The sequence below is a fragment of the Vombatus ursinus genome, unplaced genomic scaffold (genome assembly GCF_900497805.2).
Source record: "Vombatus ursinus unplaced genomic scaffold, bare-nosed wombat genome assembly UNPS02001419.1, whole genome shotgun sequence".
NCBI lineage: Eukaryota > Metazoa > Chordata > Mammalia > Diprotodontia > Vombatidae > Vombatus > Vombatus ursinus.
Genome location: NW_020941197.1, coordinates 17,578,277 through 17,594,394, shown reverse-complemented (window position 1 = coordinate 17,594,394; position 16,118 = coordinate 17,578,277). Strand labels below are relative to the sequence as shown.

At 36.9% G+C, this 16,118-nt stretch overlaps 1 protein-coding gene across 1 annotated transcript in view; it reads left to right on the top strand.

Annotated features, from left to right (window-relative positions):
* The window catches only part of MYH15 (myosin heavy chain 15), a 157,808-nt gene that overhangs the window by 32,505 nt on the left and 109,185 nt on the right, over positions 1 to 16,118 (top strand). The window contains 3 exon segments of the mRNA XM_027866702.1: positions 13,539 to 13,654; positions 13,656 to 13,721; positions 15,217 to 15,349. Coding sequence (XP_027722503.1) covers positions 13,539 to 13,654; positions 13,656 to 13,721; positions 15,217 to 15,349 — 315 coding nt within the window.

The following is a 16,118-nucleotide window of genomic DNA, read 5'->3' as shown; positions in this document are numbered from 1 at the left end:
TGCTCTGTGAGCAAAGCAAAATTGAAGTAGTTTAAAAAAAATGAGATACGCAAATTTAGAGAATCCCCAAATATTCACAGGGCCTATTTACGCCCAACCTGTGGTAGAACATTCTGAGCTCATGCTGGTCTGATCAGCCACAGCTGGGCACCCTGTAACTTACCTCTAACACAGTGATGTCATTTTGGTCCTCTTCGAGAACAAAAGACAAGAACCAACCAAGTAGAGGAGTATTGGAGAAGGGAAGAGACTGGAGACAGGAAGATTAATTAGTATGGAGGAGGGATGGATTAGGGGAGGTGTGGATTTAATGAGTTCTGTTTTGAACATTAAGTCCCCAAGTATTTTCCTTTCCAGGTTAAACTTTTTAGATGACAGATTATAAGCTCCTTGAGGGCAGAGACTAAAGATCTTTTGACCTTTGTCTCCTCAGCACCTAGCATAGCCCCTTGTATGTAGCAGGTACTTATTAAATAATTCTTGAACTGAACTAGTCTAATTTTCTTTACTTAATCTTCTTATTGTTACTAGACTGATTATCCCCAATCCTATTTGCCTTAGAGCTGGACAACACACAGTCATTAATATCTTTTCTAAAAAAAAAGTGATTTCAGAACTGTAAAAAATACTTTATATGTGGTCTTAGTACTGCAGAATAAAGTGACTTTATCACTTCCTTTATTTTGGACTGTATACTTTGATTAAAACTGTTTAAAATCACTATAACATTTTTGGCTACCTCAGTACATTGTTGACTCCTATTGAGATTGCTGTCTCCTAAAACTCACAGGTCTTCTTTTCACAAAGACGGCTTTTTTATCTGATTAGATTCAGCTCACTGTTCCAGCTGTTTGAAAATCCAGATTCTGTCATCTAATAAAGTATTAGCTCTCCCTCCTACCCTCATTTCATCTACAAATTTTGTAAGCATGTCATTTATGTCTTTAAAAATTTTATCAAAGGCTTGGATAAAGAGAAGATAGTCCTGCACAGAGCTCCGTGGACCACTGATAAGAGTACTCCCACCAGGTTAACAGGGATCAATTAATCCCCACTCTTTAATTCTGGTCTTTCATACAGTTCTGAGCCCACAACTATCATTACTCCCACTTCTCTTTTTTGTCCACAAAAAATATTGTGAGAGACTTTTTTCAAATACTTTGCAGAAACCCAGGATGCTTTGTCTGTGGTGTGTGTCTGATCTACCAGTCTTGTAACCCTTTCCAACAATGAAATACATTTATTTTAGTGTTCCTTATTCTAAACAGATCCATGCATTTTCTTTGTGATCACTGTTTCTTTTTCTAAGGCTAATAAATTGCCACTTTAATAGTATGGGTTCTAATATTTTTCTAAGAATTGATGTTAAGTTCTTCCACGTTCTTCACTATTGTGGAAACTGGATCATCATTTGCTCACCTCCAGCCCTGTAGCACCTTCTCCAGTTTCCACATTTCCCCTAGTCATTGACAGCAATTCAACAACCATATTTTCTAGTTTTTTCAGCCACCTATAAGGCAAATCATGTGGGCCAAGAATTTGGAGCTCAAGGATAGTAGTTAGATACTCTTACCATTTACTCTTCAGTTTCAATTTCCTATTAAGTAGCTTTGCTCTAGCCTTCCCAGATTGGATATTATTCTCTTTGATGGAGAGAATAAAAGCAAAATAAGGTTTGAGTGATTCAGCCTTGTTTCCATCATCCATTATGCCCCATCCACTGCAAGTATAGTTTTATTTCTTCTTTATTTTTCCTTTTGCCTCTAGATAGCTAAGAAAGAAGCCTTTGTTTTTGTTCTCCTTAGAAGTTACTGGAAGCACCAACTAATGTTCAGTTTTAGCTTTCTGGACAATATTCTTGCTTATAACTTCCATCTCTTGTGCATGCCTTTTAATCAGTTAATCAATGTGCATTTACTAATGTTTACTATTTGCCAACCACTTTATGAAAATTTAGCAGTGAAAAGAAATGTAAAAATAGTCCTTGCCCTCAAGAAGCTTTGGTTCTAATATAAACATGATAGGTATATACACAATACATACAGAATAAGTAGAAGGTAGATGGGACTTGTCTACCAGCTCCTTCTGCAGTCAAGAGCTTCTTGACATATTGTACTCTTTTCTTCTTTTTAGCCCACTCTCCTTTTAAAGTCTCAGACCACAAAGAGGATTCTACCCATTTTTTCTCTGAATTATATGAATTTTTGGGGGGGAGACAATTGGGGTTAAGAGACTTGCCAAGGGTCACACAGCTAGTAAGTGTCAAGTGTCTGATCTGAGACCAGATTTGAACTCAGATCCTCCTGACTCCAGGGCTAGTACTCTTTCCACTGCACCACCTAGCTGCCCCAATTTTGGGAAATTCTTTTAAGGCAGGAGCAAAAACAGACTTACAAAAAGAGATAAAAAGGAAAACTACACTTTTCCCCTGAACGTAACATAGACAATGAGTTGATTTGAACACTTAATCATTCAGTACTTTGATACTCACCATGCACTCAATGGCAAAGCTTCTAAATATTTAAAGGAAAAACTAAATGAATTACAAGGAGAGAAATACAATAAAAATATAATAGTGGCAGAATTCAAATTATCCCCATTAGCCCTATGTAAATATAACAATAACAAAACAGAAATTAAAGACTTGAATAGAATTTTAGTAAAGCTAAATATGATAGACCTTTGGCTATTATTGAATGGAAATAGAAAGAAATATACACATTTTTCAGCTGTACATAGCATTTAAAAATTGATTTTGTCTTAGGACATAAAATTTTCACAAACCAATGCAGAAAAGGCAGAAATTTTACAGGCATCCTTTACTGATCACGATACAATAAAATTTTATTAAATAAAAGGCCACCAAAAAAGCATTACAAATCAACAGAGGACTTAATAACAATTCCAACAAAGTAGTGAGTCAAAGAACAAATTATAGAAATGAGAGATACTGTACAATAAAGCTAAGATTAAAATGGAAACAATTTGGATAAATCTTTGCAACAAGTTTTTGTGACAAAGGTCTCATTTCTGACATACATAGCGAACTGATTCACATTTAAAAGAGTTAGATATATTCTCCAATTTACGGATATGAACAGGAAGTTTTCAGATTATCTATAGCCACGTGAAAAATGCTCCAAATAACTACTAGAGAAATGAAAATTAACGCAATTCTGAAATTCCAACTCACTCCCTTCAGATTGGAAAAGATGACCAAAAAGGAAAATGACAAATGTTGGAGGGGCTGTGGGAAAACAGGAATATTGATGTACTACTGTTGGTAGACCTATGAATGGTTATAACCACTTTGGAAAGCAATGTACAAAATGTTATTAAACAGTGTCTGCCCTTTGACTCAGACAAATCACTGCTGGGTCTATGCCCCAAAGAGATCAAAGAAAGAGGAAAAGATTGTATATGTACACAAGTATAGCACTGCTTTTTGTGGTGGCAAAAAAACTGTAAGCTAAGGGGATGCTCATCAGTTGAAGAATGGCTAAGCTATGGTATATGAATATGGTAAAATACCATTGTGTTGTAATAAACGAAGAAATAGACGATGCAGAATGAAGTAAGCAGAACAAAGAACAATTTATACCATAATATCAATATTACGAAAATGAATAACTTTGAAGAATGATGAAATGAGTAGAATGAGGACAATTTATACAATAACAACACTGCAAAAGAGACTGAACAGGTTTGAAAGGTATAAGAATTATTATCAATACAATGACCATTAATGATTCCAGAAGATTGATGATGAAACATGCTATCCATTACAAAGAGATGATGGATTTATGCTGCAGTATAAGATGTATATTTTTACATAATGCCATTGAGAGAATTTGTTTTGCTTGACTATGTGTAATTGGTATGAGAAATTAAAAAAAATTTTTAATAGGGTGGGGGTGGGAAGAAGAAAAAATAAATTTTTATTAATTTACATGAACGTTCAGATGAGGTCAATAGATTATTAGTTTTATTTTGTCATAAGAAAACTCTGATGAAGTGGAAGTAATCTGCAAATGTCTCAACTCTCATGAGGTAGAAGAAATCTGCAAATGTCTATAATATAATAAACAAAATGCAAGAATAAAACTGAAAAAAAAAAGAACTGTTCTTTCCTAAAGACTAAAGTACTAGTCAGATTATACCCAGTATTGTGGTGAGGATCAAAACAACATATGTAAAGCATTTTACAGAGTTAAAACACTACATAAAAACTAGTTATTATTTTTTTTGTTATGAGCTGTAAGATGATATGGTTTTTTCCTTCCAAAGTTACCATTATTTTATTTCTTCTTGTTGTTGTTTTTTTTTTGTTTTTTTTTTGTTTTGTTTTTAGTAAGGCAATCGGGGTTAAGTGACTTGCCCAAGGTCACACAGCTAGTACATGTCAAGTGTTTGATCTCAGGTCCTCCTGACTTCAGGGCTGGTGCTCTATCCACTGTGCCACCTAGCTGCCCTTATTTTATTTGTTTTTATGCTTTATTCATGGCTTTTGCTTTTAGATCATAGTCATTTTCAACCATGCCCCATCCCCAGAGTGCGTTTTCCTTTGTGACAAAAAAAAGAACGGCTACACAAAAAACAACTAAGACAGTGACCAAGTGTGACTCTGTATGTGACATTCCATACCCAGAGTCACTCAGCCTCTTCGACAAAAGACAGGACATGCATTATCTCATCTCCTCTCTAGGGCCAAGATTGGTTGTTATAATTACACAGAATTCAGCTTAGTTTTATTTTTCTTCATATACATGTTTGTGTGTGTATGTATATATGCATGTATATGTATGTGTATGTGTACATGTATGTATATATATTCCCTACCAGTGATTTCAGTAAGAGAGACAGAGAGACAGAGACAGAGAGACAGAGAGAGAGACAGAGAGATGGAGAGAGAGAGAGAGAGAGAGAGGCATGTACAAACCTAGAGAGGGCCCTGGATAGGAACACAGAGAGATGTCTAAAGAAAAGCCTAGAGCAGAGGTGGGGAACCTTTGGCCTTGAGACCATATGTGACCCTCTCGGTCCTCAAGTGCAGCCCTTTAACTGACTTTAAACTTCACAGAACAAATCTCCTTGATAAAAAGATTTGTTCTGTAAAACTTGGACTCAGTCAAAAGGCTGCACCCAAGGATCTAGAAGACCACATGTGGCCTTGAGGCTGCAGGTTCCCCACCCCTGGTCTAGAGAGATATTGAGGGGCCTAGACAGAGGCCTAGAGATGTCAGAGGCTCATAGAGAGAGGCTTAGAGGGGCCTAGAGAGGCTTAGAGAGGATATAGAAAGAGGCCGAGAGAGGGGCCTAGAGAGAAGCCTAGGGACGTAGAAAAGTGTGGAGAGAGGCATACAGAGGCCAATTGGCAACATCTCTGATTTATAACCTTGCCTGGGAGCAGAGATTGGGTCAGAAGTGGAACTTGAACACTGGGCTTCCTAACTCTGAGAATAGCTTTCTCTTCACTATACCCTGCTACTTTATTTCATTTACATTATAGGAATCATTGTGTGTTTGTTGTTCAGTCCTGTCTTTGTGACCCCATTTAGAGTTTACTTGGCAAAGATTCTAGAGTCATTTGCCATTTTCTTCTCCAGCTCATTTTACAGATGAGGAAACCAAGGCAAACAGGGTTAAGTGACTTATCTAGGGTCAATCAGCTGGTAAGTGCCTGAGGGCAGATTTGAACTCAGGAAATGAGTCTTCCTGACTCCAGACCTGGCATTCTATCTACTATACCACCTAGCTACCCACCTGCCACAAAAGCATTTAATAAATGTTTATTGAATTCAATTTAATTCCATACGCAAATAAAAGCAGCAAAAAGATTGTATATGAAGTTGTGAACCTCAGTTACATCTAGTTTGGATTTTTCTGTGTATACTAAATATAAGGTGATAGTAACAAAAGTATCATGTTGGAAAATGTATGTCTCATTCTGTACCTCTAGTCTATCACTTTTCTTCCAAGAGGTAGAAATTATTGCTTCATCATCAGTCTTCTGATATTTTGACTGGTTTGTTAATTGATCAGAATTTTTAAGCTCTTTTCCTTTCAAAGTTATTTTTCTTTACATCATTGTCATTTAAAAAATTATTCTGATTCTGTTCACTTCACTGTAACTTAGTTTATGTAGGTCTCCCCAGGTTCCTCTGAATCTATCCTTTTAAAAATTTCTTACAGTACAATAACATTCCATTATATCCTTATACTGTAATTTGTTTAACCATTCTCCAATTAACTGGCAATTACTTTGTTTCTGTGGGGTTTTTTTGTCTTTTTTTTTTGCTACTTCAAAAATTGCTATTATAAAAATGTTTTTTATGTATGAGTCCTTTTTCTCTGTCTTTGACCTCTTTCAGAGATATGCCTGGTAGTAGTATTCTTGGATTAAAGGGTATTTATTTAGTGACTTTTGAGGCATAGTTCCAAATTGCTTCCAATAATGATTGGTGCATTAGTAAGCCTATTCTCGTATGGTACATGTAATAATTGCTATTTTCCTTTCTTTTCTTTCATTTTTCCAAACTTGATGAGTGTTAAGTAGAATTTCAAGGTTTTTTAAATTTGAATTTTCTTTAATATTAGTGATTTGAAGTATTTTTTATTTGTATATTTAAGTTGCATTTGTTCTTCCGGAAGTTGTCTGTTCTTATCTTTTTACAATTTATCTTTTGGGGAGCAGCATATTCATTATTTCTCATGGTACAGTTATATTCCATTACATTCCCACACCACTATATGTTCAATTATTCCCCAATCAAGATCCAACCCTGTTTTTAACAATCAGTTCCTTTTTATTGGTCAGAATCAGGTTGAGAAAGATGTTCTCCTTGTCATTTCTTCAGCTTTCTGAGAGATGAAATTATCAGCACAGCAATTCAAAAATTTATCAAATGTTCAGTTTTTAACAAAGAACAACCTCCAGCAGATACCTAGGCAGTTGAAATTTCCCATCATAACTATATCCTTTTTCTGTGACAGCTTTGTGATCTGTATCCAGAACTCATCATCTATTTCCTTTATCTAGCCAGGCAATCAGTAGTATATTCTCAGCATGATAGAAGGATTTTTTCCCCTCTTTTTCTTATCTCTACACAACTGCTCCCCATCATCCTTCCTCCATCAGGTTCATGGATTTCCATCTGACTTTATATGTTGGTGATAGACAATTCTGTTCCACAACCCCTTACATCTAATTTATTCCTTTTGAACAAGATGTATCCTAATTCTGTATTCTAGAAATGAGTCATATCCTGCCAAATACCAAAGATACCCAAGAGGTCACATTTACCTCTTACCTAAGATCTCTGGCCTACTTTGTTGCCGATACCTCACATACCTTGTATACAGACATCTGAGGCAACCAGTGTAATTTTTTTTTCCTGTTAAATGTTCTTTGTTAATTGCAGGGCACAACCACTACCATGCTTTCTATGCCATACCTGATACCTCATACTGCATAGTATTTAGTTTAGTGCTTATGTTTGGTCAGTTTTCTTCTTCATTTCTATTCTCAATTAAAACCATCTTGATTAGATCAGCAAATCTCCAGGCAACTACATTCTTCCCAGCCCTCCTTAGATGTAAGGAGGTGTCTGGTCCTCCTGGTCAAGAGTCCATCATTGCTCAATCCTTAGTTTCAGTTCAGAAAACCAGATCCCATTCTCTGATAACATTTTTTTTTTTAGCTAGCAGCTTACTGCCCATATCCTTTTTCTTGTGAAGTTCCTCCCTCTCTTATCAGAAAAAGTGATGAAAACCTCACCTCTTCTTTCTGAATCCCTCAGTTTCCTGCCCAGAGTTTATATAGAAACATCCTCATAGCAAGAATTGTTTAACCTTGAAATGAACTACTGAGGGAAATTTAGTCTCCCTTTCATTGAAGGTCTCCTGAAATAGGATAGCTTCTTGTCTGTTTGAAATAGGGCCAGGGCAAGGCATTTATATATGTGCCTTAGCTGAGTTATAAAAATTATGCTCTCTTATTTCCCCCCACCAAGTAAACATAAACAGAACTTGATCTCTTAAAAGATAGTTTATTAGTGACGCTGGTTTTATGGAGGGCGGGACATTGTTTGTGTTTAACCAGCTCATCTGCATAGGGAAACATCTTCCATGAACAACTGTTCTTAGAGTTCTCTGGGGCTTAAGAATTTAAATGACTTGTCCAAGGGCACACAGCCAGTGTATCAGAGACAGGACTATGAACCCAGTTCTACTTGCCTCTGGAGCTGTCATTGCATGACAGCAGCCTTTCTTGGGTCACTGTAACACATGTGATTTGACATGACTAAATACCTATGTGCCATGTACAGTGTAATTTTCAGGCAACAAAAATACATGAATTCATAAAAAGTTATAATGAAAAGTATCCCTTGGAGTCATCCTCTCTCCTTCTGTCCTCCATCGTATTCTCTGTGGCTGCCTCTTTTGCCTAATGCTAGTTTCTACTGTGGCCTGGGATAATTTAAATGTGGAAAGAGCAGATCAATATTATTGACATCATCATACGTTAATAGTGTTTTATCAAAGCACCTTCCAGGCACTTACCCTATCCAGTCGTCAGCCCCTCTATGGGGTGGAGATAGATGATCTCTCAATGTCCTTTTCTGTCTTCTGACCATCAATTTGTATCAGATGACTTATGTCCAGAAGGCTTCAGATGACATTAAGGTTTTCTGGAAAATAGTTTCCCAAGGCAAATACTCATCCTATTGATTTCACAGCATAATAGATCTAGAGACAGGAAGGGACCTTAGACATAATCTGAGACAGCTATGTGGTTCAATGGTTAGAGCCCTGGACTTGGAGTCAGGAAGACCTGAGTGTAAATCTGTCTTCAGACACTTACTAGTTGAGGGACCCTGGGCAAATCACTTAACTTCTGTCTGTCTCAGCTCCTCACCTATCAAAAGAAGATAATAATAGTACCTACCCCCCCACTATTGTTGTGAGGATCAAATGAGATAATATTTGAAAAGCACTTTGCAAATCTTAAAGGGGTAATATAAATGTCAGCTATTAATATGAATCTACTTTAGTTCCATCATCTGAGGAAACTGAGACTCAAGGAAGTTAAGGTGACTTATCCAAGGTCACAGAGGTGATAAATGGCAAAACTCAAGCCCCTTGCCTTGCAGTTCAGCCCTTTTTGTTTTCTCTAGTTTATCATATTGTTAGTGACTGAGAGATGAATATGAGATATGAACAGTGATGTGTGAGCACTATGGAATAATAGAGGTCCTGGAGTTGGGATGACCTTGGCTTAAGTTCTACTTCTGATATGTGCTAATTATATGATGAAGGACCATCACTTATCTTCTCAGTTCCCTAGACAAGTCTCTAAGATTTCAAGTTACAAGTAAATTTCCAATCTGCATCAGTGGAGGGAGTTTCTATACTGTGAGTTTGCTAAGCCAATGAAATCTCAGGTCTGGACTGAAGTAGTAAATCTCCTGTTGGGAGGACAAGTTTATAAAAAAAAAAAGATAAAAGTTCATGGGTCAGTAAGCATTTGGTGATTATTAGTAAGGTTGAATGTTGCCTGTCCCATTGTATGAATGAGAGGTCTGCAACTGCTAAAGAGGTCAGATTCATCTTTTGGATGAGTGTCATCTGTGATATGACAACAAAAATAATGGTATTAACAAATAACATATATAGTCTTTTGTAATAACATAATAATAATAACAACATATAAAGTGTTTTACAGTGAGAAAGTACTTTATGTGCTTCAGATCCTCACAATTAACCTGAAGAGATAGGGGGTACAAGTATTATTCTCCCATTTCATAGATGAGGAAATAAAAGCTCAGAGAGGTTAAGACTTGCCCAATATCACACACCTCAAAAGTGTTACAGCCATGAGTTGAACCCAAGTCTAACTTATGGGCTAGCACTCTTGCCCCATGCCACACTGACTCTGTCCATGGCTTATGGGGCATTCTTTAGTCTTCAGTACTTGAGGGACTTGGAACACAATTTTTCTATAGTCAGTGACAGGCAGCCTTGTAAATGTTCACGGTTTTTAGTCTGAATTCAATGTTTTTTTTTTTCCTTACCTACTTCTGCTTTTCCTAAATGACACTCCAGCTCTACAGACAGCATTTCCTATAGCATTCTCTAATGATAGGAAAGGATGAGAGAATGGAAGAAATGCTCACTAGTTTCAAGGGCATTCAGGTCACATGCATGAGGAATATACAATTTTTCTCAAAAGGGCTCAAGAGTTGGGAAGACTCCATTATGTTTGCCCAGTGTATCTGAGGGAAGTCATCAGTAAAAATGAAATTGATTAAAGCCACTGCATGGATTTAGCTCATGCTGAAGCATGAACCTAAGAGAAAATTCCCCAAATCCAAAAATATTTCAGTATAGGCCTGGAGTGTTTTATTCTACACTGTATTATACTGTACTATGCTATATTATCCTATCTTATCCTATCCTATCCTATCCTATGCTATACTATTCCATGCCATACCATACCATACCACACCACACCACACCACACCACACCATACCACACCATACCATACCACACCATACCATACTATACTATACTATACTATACTATACTATACTATACTATACTATACTGTGTTATATATTATACTGTGTATCATTTATGTTATCCATTATATTGTCATGTCTCATCATATCACATCATATTATCACACTATATTACATATTATTTATGTTGCTATATCATATCATATCATATATTATATCATATTATGTTGTGTTATGTTAATTTTTGGTCACTCTAAATAAAGGGTGAAGTAAAAATTGCCATAGTTTTACAATTTTATTAATATAAAAATATTTCATGGAAGATAATTCAGTCATTAATTAATTAATTAATTAATTAATTTCATGGAAGATTAATTCAGTCATTTTCAGTTGTGTCTGACTCTGTGACCCCATTTGGGGTTTTCTTGGCAAAAATACCAGAGGGGTTTGCCATTTCCTTCTCCAGATTATTTTATAGATGAGGAAATTGAGGTAAACAAAAAGTTAAGTGACTTGCCCAGCATCATGCAATTAGTAAGTGTCTGAGGTCAAGTTTGAACTCACAAAGATGAATCTTCCTTACTTCAGGACCACCATTGTGTTTTCCACTGCACCATCTAGCTGCCCACAATAGATAAAATAGGCAACTTAAAAAACCATAGCCATGAACTGAACAGAGTATTACGTTGTTTTTGAAGTGTATAGTTACTTTTGTCTATAAGTACTGTGTATATCAAATGCTTTAGAAATGTCTTCTACTTGCTTCCTTGTTTAGAAAAACTCTAGTTTATAAAGAACTTGGATACAAATCATCCTACAATATATATAATGTGCATAATACTTAATATAGCATTCATTCATTCAACTCATATTTATTAACTACCTACTATGTGCAAAGCACTGTGCTAGGCACTGGGAAAGATTCAGAGTTTAAATAAGACTTCATCCCTGCCCCCATGGAGTTTGAAGTCTAGTAAATACAATATTATAAGACACACACATACATATATAATATATATACATATGTACATTTATATATTTACAAAGTAACAAAACTGATTTTTAAAGAAATCTATCAGAAGCTACACACAGATGCTGTCTTCCAGGAGTTTACAATCTAGGAAGAAACATGTATAGTTTGTCATTTTTTCTTCCAGTTTTGCTGAGAACCAAAGATTCATTGCAGCTTAGTAGAAATCAACTGCCTTGTAATGTTCCTCATTGTACATTGTGCTAGTCTGCAGTGCAGCCTAGATGGCTATGTTAAAGGGATGGCATTTGGATGCTCTTCAGTGCAGTAGAAATTGATTTGCCTAATCAATTAACAACTTCATGGTCACTGAATACTCATTATAGAGCACAGTTCTAGGGCTATGGAAATATACAGAGGAAAGGGAGAACTGCAGTCTCTGCTTTAGAGTTTGCAACTGAAATCAGCATCCAGGGCAAACACTAGGAGGAAAAAATAGAAAATACTTACAAATAAATACATAAATAATCCAGATGATGGTAACATATACAAGTGCAGAGAGGACGTATATGAGATGAGTAAAGCTTGGCATTAATTAAGGAAGGCTTCAGACACAATAGAATTTTCAATAAGGATCTGGGTAATCGACAATTTAGCAGAGAATAAAGAGAAAGGCATCATGGGTAGCAGAAATAACATGCATAAAAACATGGAAATGGCAGAGGGATGACAAATATGTTTGACTGGAAGCCAAATTGGTGGTGAGGAGTAACTGAGTGAGTGGAAAATGTTTTGAATTTGGGGGTTTTGCACTTGGATTTGAATCCTGGCCCTGCTATTTTTTTTTTACCTGTATGACCTTGGCTAAGTCATTTCACCATTCTTGATCTTAGTTCCCTCATTGTAAAATTAGGAGGTTGGACTAAATAAGACATCTTTGTTCCTTTTTAGTTCCAGATCAATGATCGTGTCATCCCTGAATGTGATAAGGTAAATCAAGAATATTGAAACATATGCTGTTGTCTTTAAGGATTCCCAGTGCACCATTTGGGGGCAATTCAATTCATTAAACATTCATTAAACGCCTACTACATGCAGGGCACTGTGGTAGCTACTGGAATGGAGTCTGCCTTGATGTGGGCAGCAGCAGATAGCCCTGCCTTTGGCAGACGGTATGGATTCCAAGCAGAGCTGGCACCAGGGATAGACAAGGTTGGACCATTGCCTACTTTGAAATACGGTGGGGTGTGTGTGGAGGGGAAGCAAAATAAGCAATACTTTAATATTACTTTTCCCCCTTATGCTATTTGACTTAAACTTTATCTTTCAATTTATGAGCATTTATTTTATCTGCCTCCAACCTCTCCACGCACACTATTAAAAAAAAAACAAAAACAAATAAACAAAAACAAAACCTTTGGAACAAATAGGCAGAGTCAAGCAAAACAAAATCCCATGCTGGCCAAAAATGTATGTCTCATTCTGCATATTGAGTTTATCACTTCTCTGGCAGGAGGTGGGCAGATTCCAGAGTATCTTGAATATTACTTTTTATAAGAGCATTTATTTTAGTGCCAGACAATTCTGCTCTCCATGGCACATAAATATTTATTTTGTACTGCTGCATATTACAGTGAAGGCTCAAAGCCTGCACTGGACAGTGATACACATTTTTGGACATATAACAATGAATAAAAACAGTCAAGTTAGGTCTAGGCAGTTAGGAATGGAAATTGAAATAAGCTACTTTTTTAAGAGGTAAAATTGTATTTATACTTTCATAGCAGGCAACACAATTTTGGCCTAGTTCTGATCCTACTGAGAGGTTTTTTGTTTCTTTCATCAATATATCTGCTGCCGTAGCCTCCTAATGAAAATGTGAGCTTTTTGAAGACAGAAACTATTTTTGTCCTTCCTTATATCCTCAATGCTTAGCACAGTGCCTGGCACATAGGGAGTGCTTAATAAATGCTTGTTGATTGATTTGTTGATGCTGTTACAGATTAATTTCCATTTTAATTAATGTGTCCCTTCTCTATGTCTCTACAAAAGCCAGTGGACATCCTGGTTATCCTTGAAGAGCAGAGCATGTTCCCAAAGCCTACAGCAAAGACGTTCAAGACAAAACTCTTTGACAGCCATCTTGGGAAGTCTTTCAACTTCCCAGAAACCCCGGCCCGACAGGAGGAAATATTTGGCTCCCTTTGAACTTGTACATTATGCAGGAGTGGTGAGTTGCCTCAGGCACCCAGGCTCATGTTTTTTTGGCACTGCTTCAAATGCACTCAGCTGGTGTCCTTAGATAATGGTTAAGTGAAGTTTAGATTAAGAGGAGAGATGAATGAAAACAAAGTCAGCTTGAGATAAAAGAAGGACAAACCCTCTTAGACTTAGGAAATGAAACGTATATGCATTAATAGCTGCACACCTCACCCGGGGGTCAGAGATCCCAAATGGTCTCTGGCCCCACCAAACATTAAGCAAAGCAGCTTCAGAGAGGAACAGAAACCATCAAAGACATTGGATTTTTTCCTATTTGTCTCTCCTTTTAACTTAACATTGTGCGTGTGCATGTGTGATGTCAATTGGTCTTTTTATTGGAAGTCCTTTTTAATCTGCCATAAAGAAACAGCCCATGGGTAACTGTGTTCTCTAAACTGTAGCTGAGCAAAGATTTCTGGTGACCTTCACTGCCCCTTCTCATCTTTCCTCTGGTCTATGTGTCATCCGTTTCCTCTGCTTTATACTTCTGGCCAGTGATTCTGAGTGGAATACAGGTAGGAGGATTAGAAAATTATGATCTTCAGAATCTTTACCTGAAAAAACACTGCCATTTTATGTAGGCCTATGTAAATATGCTTGTGGCTCTCTTCCTGTTAGACTGGAGTGTATCCCTCCCTACTGGCATAAAGTTTTTATATTGGGAATGCAAAATGATTATTTCCCATTTTTATAAAGTACAGATAACAAAACCAAACTGTCTCATTTCTCTATTTAAGGTACATAAACAGGACTGTTATCCTAAAGGCATCTAGGTGGTAAAATTGCATAGAGTGCTAGACTTGGAGTTAGAAAGACCTGATTTCAAATCCAGCCCCAGACTATCACTAACTGTGTGTCCCTAGGTAAGCCACTTAACCCCTGTTTGTCTCAGTTTCCTCAATTGTAAAAAAAAGGGAGCAATAATAGCACCTGACTCCCAGGGTTGTTGTGAGGATCAAACGGGATAATATCTGCAAAGTGTTTAACACAGTGTCTGGCACATAATATGTTTTTAACAAACACTTATTTCCTTCCTTCCTTGTTTCTTTCCTTTCTTCCTTTCCTCCTTCTTTCCTCCCTTTTCCTCCTTGCTTCCCTCCTTCCTCCCTTCCTTTCCTCCTTCCCTTTTTTCAAGTTAAAAGAGCTATATCAGAGCTTTCTGTAGTGGAAAGTACAGCATTAGGAGTCGGCAGACCCGGGTTTGAAACCTGGCTCCAAAATTTACTTGCTCTGTGACCATTAGAAAACCATTCAAACATTCTGGGTCTCTGATTCCTTACCTGTAAACAAAGGAAAACAAAACTAATACGAGCACTATCTACTTCACACAGTAGTTGTGAGAAAGTTGCCTTGTAAACCTTAAAGCACTTTGTAAATAAATTGCTATTATTATTTCAAATAATTCACTGGCTAATTTATGTATTCTCCTCCTTCTGTTATCTGAACTGCATACTTCTCTGCAGGTGCCTTATGATATCACCAGTTGACTTGAGAATAATCAAGACTATCTTAATGAATCAGTGGTAGGAGTTTTTCAAAAGTCTTCCAACAGACTCTTGGTCAATCTTTTTGAAAACTACGTCAGTACTGACAGCAGTGAGCAAAGTAATCTTTCATAACCTGAATCTCCAGCGTCGTTAGCTCTTGTGTTATTCCTGTCCTCTTTCTCACAAGGACCTCTCCTCATCCTAGCTGTGACCTGATTGTACCTCTTGTTATTCCCTAGAGGGGGTTTGCAAGGAGACTCTATCCGTAGGTCCCAGCAAGGTCTATTTGTAGGTTAGGGCAAGGCTTACAAATACTCAAAGTCAAATCTAGCCCAGGGAGTTCTGTCCATGGTACTGCCTTTATTCTCTTCTTGACCTCATGGATTACTCTGATAGTTTCTCAAGTGCCTCTGAGAGGCATGCTAGCCGTGAGCCCTTAGCTTAGGTGGTTTCGTTGGAGTGATTTTCTAGGCATTGGACAAAAGGAACATGGATTCTTTTTTCTCTTCATAATACTTTATGGTATCTCATGCATGCAGAACTAGAAGGAGAGAGGAAAAATAGGCAGAATGGCATTTTTGAGGAGTCTGCATCCACTCCTATCTATGACACTTTTCCTCAAAGTTTCTAATTCATTTGTTCACTTAATAATTGTACCGTCTGCCATTGTGTGAGAAAATCAATGTACTATAGTCTCATAAAGGAGGTCATAGGATCTTTAAGTTTTGAGCCAGGAGATTCCTTAGAGGCCATTGAGTTCAGCCCCATTATTTTACAGATAAGGAAACTGAGGCACAGAGAAGTTAAATGACTGCCCCAGGATCATAATCTGAGGAAGGATTGGCACCTATGTCTTTTAGTGGAGAAAATGAAACACT